Source organism: Aquarana catesbeiana, linkage group LG03 (genome assembly GCF_042186555.1).
Source record: "Aquarana catesbeiana isolate 2022-GZ linkage group LG03, ASM4218655v1, whole genome shotgun sequence".
NCBI classification, from domain to species: Eukaryota; Metazoa; Chordata; class Amphibia; order Anura; family Ranidae; genus Aquarana; species Aquarana catesbeiana.
Window position 1 is genome coordinate 692,089,647 of NC_133326.1, and position 10,445 is coordinate 692,100,091.

Genomic DNA, 10,445 nt, shown 5'->3' on the forward strand with positions numbered 1-10,445 from the left:
CTACCTGACACACAAGACAACAAACAAAATTGAAGGGTGTACCTGCATTCTCTGGATAATACTGCAAGACTTAGGCAGTTAGGTGTTTTGGATGGTATGTTTTTTGTGTTTTTTCCTTTTTTCTTGGTTCCCTCTTTCTCATTTTCCCCATTTGTCCCAATTAAACTTTTTGTGATGTTCCTTCATGTATACAAGCAGAATTATTTATGTTTTATTGTAAATATTATTTTTTAAAAACATTAAAATAAAGAATTAAAAAAAAAAAAAAAAGACATCCTCCAAAATCTTAGTGAAAGCCTTCCCCGAAGAGTGTAGAATGATGTAACCATATATAAGGGGAAGACCAACTCCATTTTATATATCTTAATTTTAGAATGGGATGTGCAAAAAGCTGTGATGGTCAAAAGTCTACCAACCTTTGACCATATAGTGTATGGCTTATGGCACTTTTAAAACTTTATTTATCTTTGCATCACTTTTTATAAACATATCAGCACAAAATTATTAAGATTAGCTGAGTACATTTCATTTTACCCTCTGAACAAAGCTGTTTCACACCTTTATTGTTCTCTCTCCAGGTTATGGAGGAAAAAAATATGTCCAATATTACCATGATCCAACTATTAGGACTTCAGACTCCACACAGTATAACATTTTTAATTTTTTTTATTTTGCTTTTGATTTACTGTATGACAATATGTGGAAACCTTCTGATCATCACACTGGTGTCCTACAGCAAATCCTTCCATTCTCCCATGTACATCTTCCTCTCCCAGCTCTCTGCATTGGATATCATACTGGCAACTAACATTCTTCCTAACACACTTCATGCTGTTTTGATGAAAGGTTCCATAATATCATTTTCTGATTGCATCACCCAATTTTTTTTCTTTTGTGTTTCTGAAGGATCAGAGTGTCTTCTTCTGACAGTGATGTGTTATGACCGATATGTGGCCATCTGCAAACCATTGCAATATACTGTAATAATGAATGTCCAGCTCTGCTGGACAATGATTATCACATGCTGGGTTTTAAGTGTAATAATAGTATTGATTCCCACTTTAACAATATCAAAATTAAAATTGTGTGGTCCCTATATAGTTGATCACTTTTTTTGTGATCTTGAACCAATCCTACAACTCTCCTGCTCTGATCCCTTTATTGTTATATTTGAAGTGACATTGATCATTTTTGGTTCTGTTGTCATTCCATTCTTTATTATCATTGTATCGTATGTTTATATTATATTCATCATTTTTAAAATCCCATCTATTACCGGCAGAAAGAAAGTTTTCTCAACATGCAGCTCCCACCTGACTGTGGTTTGCATTTATTATGGTAGCATAGTTTGCGTTTATTTGGTACCCCGTAGAGGTCAGTCATGGAATATTACTAAATTCTTGTCATTACTGTACACGGTGGTCACCCCATTGATTAATCCAATGATATACAGCCTGAGGAATAAAGACTTAAAGAAAGCTGCAGCTAAAATCATCAACCACTGTCAGCACTTGCATTTTAGAAAATGATAACAATATTTTAATATGTTTACATTGAACTTGCAAGTTGCATCTTGATGTCAAAGATGAAATCCATAAGAGATGATTCCACATAGTTGCATAATTTATCTGAATGAAAAATGAGTTGTTCTAGTTTAACCAATGGAATAAAAAAAATAGACACACAAATAGGAAACACTATCCAATACCCACAGTTGATGCAGAGGAAGTTAAAAAAAAAAAAAATATATATATATATATATATATATATATATATATATATATATATATATATATATATATATATATATATATATATATATATATATAAACACGATCCGATTTCCTCCAGTGGGGGAAAAATTTCCTTCTTTATCCCTTAAGAGGCAATCAGATATTCCCTGGATCAACTTTACCAATAAATATTAGTACTCAGTTATATTATGTGCATTCCACAGCAATGTTGTTTACAACAAGGTTCTGAATGGTATGAGGTAATTGCTGATCCATACGTTGGACGATTTCTACTATCCACATTTTGGACGATTTCCATCAGAGCTCCAATCGCAACTCCCGGTGCAAGCGGTCCAGTGTCCGTCTTTGGAGTCTACCTATTCGTAATTTTCTGCCTGACTGACCCACTGCCACTAGCATGTGTGTCCACATCATCTGGTAAGAGTATTCCCCCCCCCAATTGGGCCAAGGATGTACTATACCGGGTGATCCAATTGTGGCTTTTCAGGTTTCTTCATGCACCTTCCCCTCTCCCCTGCTCTGGACCACTTGCTTGGATCCCTTCTCCCTGAGTGGACTGTTCCAGCATATTGTTGTGACATTAACACACCACTATATGAACTTTACTCACCATTCAATTATTTGGAGTTTTATCACTACCTGAACTCTACTCACCATATCATTATTTATACTTGCTATTTGGTCATTCAGCGACTTTTTTTTGCACTTTTGCACTTGGCACTTTAATCTAGGAATGTAGTTTAATTATTGCATTGTATGATTTATTTTGCAAATGATTTTTATGCCAATATTTAGTTTTAGTGCTATACCATGTGTTACTATCTGTTTCAATTTGTCGAATTTTGTGTTAGCTGCTTTGATTTGTTATTTCAGGTTAGCGCAGTAATCTCACCCTATTTACACTCGTATTTGGAGATTGCATTTATTTTCTTCCAGACGTGAAGAGTGTCCCCTTGTCCTCTGTGATGACCTTAAAGTGAATAACTCTACACCAAGTTAACTATATGGACCACTTATGTATTTATCCGTGTTGATCATATCCCCCCATAATCTCCTCTTTTCAAAAGAGAAAAAACTCAGTTCAGCTAATCTTTCCTCCATGCCTCTTATCAGTTTGGTTGCCCTTTTCTGCACTTTCTCCAGTTCCCCGATATCCTTTTTGAGAACTGGTGTCCAAAAACTGAACTGCATATTCCAGATGAGGTTTTTCTAATGATTTGTACAGGGGCAAAATGTTATCTCTCTCTCTGGAGTCCATACCTCTTTTAATACAATAAAGGACTTTGCTCTCTTTGGAAACCGCAGCTTGGCATTGCATGTTAGTATTAAGCTTATGATCTACCAGAACACCCAGATCCTTCTCCACCATTGATTCCCCCAGTTGTATGATGTCGTGATGCATGCATATTCTTAGCCCCCAAGGACATAACTTTACATTTATCAACTAGACATGTGCAAAACAAAAAAAGTTGTTTCGTTTTGTTTTGATTCATTTTTTAAAGTGATTGTAAAGTCTCATTTTTTTTTTAATAATAAACATGTTATACTTACCTCCTCTGTGAAGTTGGTTTTGCACAGAGCAGCCTGGATCATCCTCTGCTTGGGTCCCTCTTTGCTGCTCTTGGCCCCTCCCTCCTATTGAGTACCCACACAGTCAGCAGCATCCTATGGGGGCACCCAAGCCGAGTCAGAGCTTCCTGTGTCTATTTAGACACAGATCCCTGACCTGGACCCACCCCCTCTCTCGCCTGATTGGCTGACTGACTTTGAAGCCAATGGCGCCACTGCTGTGTCTCAGCCAATCAGGAGTAGTTTCCCGGATGTGCAAATTGCCGTAGCTGTATGGTGGCTTGCGCAGGTGTGATAGCTGCGGAAGCGTGCCTGGGGGTCGGGCGGATTCGATGTCCGCCGGCGACCCGCGATCACCCATTACAGAGGCAGAACTGCCTTTGTTAACAAGGCGATTCCCCATTCTGACAGTAGACATGTCAGAGATCAGGAACAGTGATCTCTGTCATGTCCTTGGCAGCCCATCCCCCCTACAGTTAGAACAAACATGAGGGAACGCATTTAATCCCTTGATCGCCCCCTAGTGTTAACCCTTTCCCTGCCATGAACATTTACACAGTAATCAGTGGCTATTTAGCACTGATCGCTGTATAAATGTCACTGGTCCCAAAAAAAGTGTCAAAAGTGTTCGATCTGTCTGCCGCAATCCCACTAAAAATTGCAGATCACCGCCATTACTAGTAAAAAAAAAATTAAAAAAATTAAAATGCCATAACTATATCCCCTATTTTGTAGACACTATAACTTTTGCTCAAACCAATCAATATACGCTTATTGCGATTTTTTTTAATCAAAAATATGTAGAAGAATTCATATCAGCCTAAACCGATGAATACACTTTTTTTTTATATGTATTATAGCAAAAAGTAAAAAAAAAATATATATTTTTTAAATTGTCTCTCTATGTTTGTTTAAAGCGCAAAAAAATAAAAACCACAGAGGTGATCAAACACCATCAAAAAAAGCTCTATTTGTGGGAAAAAAAGGACGTCAATTTTGTTTGGATACAGCGTTGCACGACCAAGCAATTGTCAGTTAAAGCGGCGCAGTGCCATATCGCAAAAAATGGCCTGGTCATTAAGGGGGCAAATCCTTCTGGGGCTGAAGTGGTTAATGCATAGAATGCATTAAGATAAAAAAAAAAAAAAACCCTTCTGCCTTTACAACCCCTTCAACTAATTTTGTTTTGTTAGATTCATCTGTTTCGTTTAATCCGTTTTCGGAATTCTTTTAATTTATTCATATTCAAATTTGAATTTCTGAATTCAACCACATTCTAAAATATTTCAACCGCATTTGAAAGAAAATGAAATCGAATCTGTGTGTGTATGTTTTGGTGTGCGCTGGTACACACTGAGATAGATGCGGATGGGACATTAGCTGTACAGATGTTTTTGTACACTGGAACATGCCTGCTGTGCAAGCTGATTGGTTGCACTGGTAAGCTCTGACAGATGTTGATTGGACACACACTACTATTACAGATGTTTTTGGGCACAGGTACACTGTGACAAATGTTGATGGGGCACTAGTAGTACACTTGACCTAGAGACAACATTTTAGAAAGGAAGAATGACCATCTTTTTTTTCATCAGAAGGAACATGTTGTACTCATTTTGATTTTGTTTCCTAATTCAAATCAATTGGAATTAGTAACAATTTGAATATTGGATTGTTATTTCTGTCAGCTCAGGTAGCCCTTGCACAATGCACATATATGTTTCATTTAAGCAACTGAATACTGGACAATTCTTTCCTGCCCGCGTCATTTTTCAGCTTTCGGATTTTCCTGGGACACAATTATTACAGAGGTTTTGTACAATGGTACATTATGACAGATGGTTTGGTGGGCGCTGGTACACGAGACAGATGTTGATGGGACACCAGTCGTACAGATGTTTTTGTACAGTATTAGTAGTAGTATTTATTGTTTTTTTTCTATTCTGTTCTATTATTTTCTATTCTAATCTATGCTTTTTATTTTCTATTCTATTCTAATCTATTATTTTATATTCCAATTTGAATTTATTCTATTTGTAATTTGAATTTCAGAAGAGGGTTCTATTCTATTCTATTCTATTCATTTAATTTCTATTCTATTGTATTATGCTTTTTTTATTTTCTATTACATTGTGTGCTGTTTTAATCTATTCGTTTCTATTCCTTTATTTTCTACTTTATTCCTTTATTTTCTGTTCTACTCCTCTTTTTTTCTATCCTATTTTTTGCATTCTATTCCTTTACTTTCTATTCGATTTTATTGTATTCAGAAATTAGAATTTGAATTGAATTCAAAAAGATTTGAAATCGAAAATGATTCAAATTAAATAAAAACACGGTTCGAATTTTTTTTGAATTTTGTCCAAAATGTTGTTATTTCGCATTCGTTTAAATTCATTACTATTGAAATTCAGAAAATTGGATGCATCCGAAATTTCCGAATAACAAAAATTTGCTTGAACTTTGATTTGGAACAAAATGAACCGCACATGTCTATTATCAACAGTAAGCCTCATTTGCCACATAGTCGCCCAACTAGACAGAGCATTGAGGTTGGCTTGTACATTGGAGACATCCTGTAAGGACGTTATTCCACTGCATTGCTTGGTGTCATCTGCAAAGACTGAAATGGTACAGTTAATCCCAGGACCCTGTATCATTTATAAAGTTATTAAAAAGTAAGGGTCTCAACACTGAACCTTGGGGTACACCATTGATAACCTTAGACCATACAGAGTATGCATCATTAACCACTACTCTCTGAATTCAGACTTTTAGCCAGTTTTCTATTAATTTACAAACTGATATTTCCAAGCCTGTAGACTTTACATTACACATTAGCCGTGTGTGCGGAACTGTGTCAAATGCTTTTTCAAAAACCAAGTATACCACGTCCACAGCCACCCCTCTGTCCAAGGTTTTACTTACCTCCTCATAAAAAGAAATCAGATTTGTCTGACCACTTCTGTCTTTCATGAATCCATGCTGTCTGTTACATATATTTTTTTTTTTTTACAGCAAGAACTCATCTATGTGGTCTTTTATTAAACTCTCCAGTATCTGCCCAACTATAGAAGTTAAACTAACAGATCTATAGTTACTTGGTAAAGACTTTGATCCCTTTTTAAATATAGGCACCACATTGGCCCTACGCCAATCCAGTGGTACCATTACAATCATTAATGAGTCCCTAAAAATTAGACACAATGGCTTTGAAATGACAGGGCTCAATTCTTTTAGGATCCGTGGGTGGATGCTATCAGGTCCAGGTGCTTTATCCACCTTTATTCTGTCTAAATATTTCTGGACCATATCACTTTTGAGTCATTGATATAATTGATATAATTCATATTATCATTCTAAAGATTCTATCCAATACTGGGATGCAGAAAGCCTTTTCTACATGCAGCTCCCACCAGACTGTTATGTCTACCTATTATGTAACCCTTATTCTTATGTATGTTGTTTCAATCAAAGTCTTTATCTTTACTGTACACTGTCGGGGACACCATTAAATCGTTACAAAACCCAGGACCCTGCATTGATTGTTCTCCCACAATACACAGAACAATTATTTTAGTAAATATACACTGCTAAATACTTTTTCTCATCAGCAGTATATAGTGCCATTCATGTAAATGATCCCAAAGCGTGGCCCTATTGTGACCCTATTGTTATTTGAAGGCCCTGGAGCAACAGGACAATGGCAACACCCACAAAATGACTACATTTTGAAAAGCAAACTTCCTAATATATATTCTATGAGGCATATTGAGTCTTTCAAGCATGTACATTTTTCACAAGTTTTTTGACTATGTGGAAAGAAAATTAAAAAAAAAATTTACACAAATTTGTCAATTTTGAACACACAATATGGACATACCAAGAATTACACCCTAAAATACATTATTTTACTCCTCTTGACTATGGCACTACCATATGTGTGAGCCTTCAGCCTAGCTAAACAAAGAGAAAAACAAAATATTACCTGTGGTTTCTGGTGGAGCAGAAGTCTGCAGAGGAGAGCATTGGTCAACAAAACCCATAGGAATCGCCCAGGCAGCAGGCAGGAATATGGTTCATAAACGGGCCAGTATCAGTACAGGCAGCAAGCTGACATGCAGGATGCAGGCAGGAACATGGTCCATTAAAAGGTATGGGTCATTACAGACAGCAGGTAGAGATTTGGTCAGCAAAGCCAAAGTATTGGTCCAGGAAGCAGGCAGGAACATCATTCATAAAAACTCCTATGTCATTACAGGCAGCAGGCAAAGATGCGGTCAGCACAGTCAAAGTATTGATCCAGGAAGCAACATCAGGCTTAGGTCCTCGGCTAGGTAAAACCTAGGCACAGGGGTAGAGGCTTCTTCTCACCAAAATCTTTTTGAAGCCTCTGGTCTTCAGACCTTGATCTGGGAACCCAGAGAAAACAAAAAACTGTTTTGTTTCACTCTGAAACACTACTCTGAAGCCCCTTACATATGTGAGACCCCTGTGTGATCTTGAAACCCACTACTACAGTAACAGGGCAAAAGATCAGTCCAAGCGGCAGGCAAAAAACATGGTCAAGGTCAGTTCAGGTGAAAGGCAGAAACGTGGTTGATAAGCAATCCAGACGGCAGGCAGAGGCATCGTCAATAATCAGGCCAGGCTCAGTTAAGGTGGAAGGCAGCAGGCAAATAATTAGCACAGAATGGGAAAATGGCAGGATATTAGAAATATGGGCACAATACCTGATATTTTAGTGATGTGTGTAAATGTCAGAAGCAGTCCCCGATGCATAGGCCCAGTTGGGAGGGAAACTGGGGACAATGAAAACTGGTGTCACTTCTAACTCCCCTCCGCTGCATATCTGACATCTTTTTTGGCATCTTCAGCCTCATTCTGTAGGTAAAATGTTTTCAGGAAAATGGCTCTTATGAAGTCTGCTCACACAATTAGAGCAAGAAGAACAGAGAAGGCGTCTATAGGTGCAGAATGCCAGCAGTTTATTATTTGACACTGTTTAAAAACAGTTACTAGAAATAAGCGTAAGTTAAGCTCATCGTAATGATATGTTCCTGGCGGGGCTCCTGTCACTGTATTTCCATCTCGCTGTGCCGACCAGCAGCTGTAAGGGTGGGTAGGATCGCCTAGTCAAGATGGCCACCACTCTTTCGGAACCACTGAGAAATGCATGGCGTGCGTATGAAATGCACATACTAAAAGTGACGTCAGGAAAGGGGCAATGATGCATTTCGGAGCATGTGCACAAGGTACCTTCCCCGCCACCCCGCCGTGCTCTCTGCCACCCCCCGTGCTCTCCACCTCCCCCATGCTCTCTACCTCGCCCCATGCTCCCCACCCCCCCATGCTCTCTGCAACCCCCATGCTCTCTGCCACCCCCCCATGCTCTCTGCAACCCCCATGCTCTCTGCCACCCCCCATGCTCTCTGCCACCCCCCAATGCTCTCTGCCACCCCCCATGCTCTCTGCTGCCCCCCTGTGCTCTCCACATCACCCCCACGCTCTCTGCTTCCCCCCTGTGCTCTCCACATCCCCATGCTCTCTGTTTCCCCACATGCTCTCCACCTCCCCCCATGCTCTCCGCCACCCCCCCTATGCTCTTCATACCCCCCATGCTCTCCGCTAGCCCCCTGTGCTCTCCACATCCCCCATAATTTCTGCCGCCCTCCCTGTGCTCTCCACCTCCCCCCATGCTCTCTGCCACCCTAACTGTGCTCTCCACCTCACTCCATGCTCTCTGCTGCCCTCCCTGTGCTCTCCACCTCCCCCCATGCTCTCCACTGCCCCCTGTGCTCTCCACCTACCCCCATGCTCTCCCCTGCCCCCCTGTGCTCTCCTCTTTCTCCCTGTGTTCTTTGCCTTGCCCCTGTGCTCTCGCCCCACCCCATATTCTCAAGGTTCTTCCCTGTGCTCTCCAAACCCCCATGCTCTTTCCTGGTCCCACCTCACCCCCCCACACCTCTGCTGGGTCCCCTTCTCCCCTCTCTCAGGGGATCTGTCAGGGTGGGGAGTGCGGAAGGGGCCGGTTAACATGTCATGGGCTGCTAAATCCAAAATGCCCAGGCCTATTTTTTGTCCCAGTCTGGGCCTGGTTTCTAGTAATCTGTCCTGTACAGCTCAGTCCCGGGCTTTATCCCATATGTCCAAATATCCTTTCAATCTCCCCCGTGGTCTCCTGCACGCTCACTCTGTGCCCTCCTGCACTCTAAGTCTCCCCCCTTCCCTCCACCCTAATCTCCAGTGCCCTGCTAAGAGAACTTGGAGCACAGCTACTGCTAATGTGCAGAGGTGAGCTGTGGTCTGAGAAAAGTTTGTGTAGATAAGCTGATAGCGTTTCATGTCAGAACACAGGACAGATTTGTTTGCAGGACATGAGATGCTGGCAAGGGGGGTCAGAAGAGTAGGCATGCGTGTGTGTGTGTGGTCATGCACGTATGCGTGTGTGTCTCATAAGACATCAGTCCCAACCTTAGCTGATACACATCTCTCAAGCAGGCACACATCACTGTATAATATCCCCCAATTATTCAGTGTACGTCTAGATAATGTGAACTTAATTTATGACCATTTCCATTTTTTAATTTCTTTTTCTTTATTAATTTTCTCTGTATCAAAAACACTTTACAATTAGCGAGATGCAACCTCGCCTGGTAACAACAAAAAACGCATTCATAATACATTCCCAAATACCCCACCCACCACTCCTTACCCCCCTCCCGAAAACCCACCCCATCTCCCCGACCTCCTCCTCTCCCTTTCTCATACCAGATCTATCCTCAACTTTTCACCTCTTCTTCATCTCCCTCTAAATGTCTAGCTAATTTAGCTCGTCTTCTACTTTTTACATTATGCTCCCATCACTTCAGCGAATCTTATTGAAAGCTTATAGTCTGCCCATTCCCTCCATTTCTCTTCAAACTCCTCCATTTCCTCCTCTTAACTGAACCTTAGGTACTCTAAGCTTTGAATTTCATGTATTTTATTACACAGTAGACCTTCCTGGTTCCTGCCAATATCTAGGTATTAGGTTTTTTTAGCAGCGTTTAAGAGCTGTGGGAGCAAGCGGCATTTGACCATTTCCATTTAACACTTTTATCCAAACTGTACAATGAAAAG

At 40.2% G+C, this 10,445-nt stretch overlaps 1 protein-coding gene across 1 annotated transcript; it reads left to right on the forward strand.

Annotated features, from left to right (window-relative positions):
• Nucleotides 1–569: 569 nt before the first annotated feature.
• On the forward strand, nucleotides 570–1,713 carry LOC141134787 (olfactory receptor 11L1-like). Its single transcript, XM_073624223.1, has one exon. It carries the CDS (start codon nucleotides 582–584, stop codon nucleotides 1,527–1,529), a length of 948 nt encoding a protein of 315 aa, XP_073480324.1. The 5' UTR covers nucleotides 570–581; the 3' UTR covers nucleotides 1,530–1,713.
• The last annotated feature ends 8,732 nt before the right edge of the window (nucleotides 1,714–10,445 follow it).

Bases quoted from the DNA above. Each gene is read 5' to 3' on its own strand.
- LOC141134787 (XM_073624223.1), top strand. From the start codon at position 582: ATGGAGGAAAAAAATATGTCCAATATTACCATGATCCAACTATTAGGA.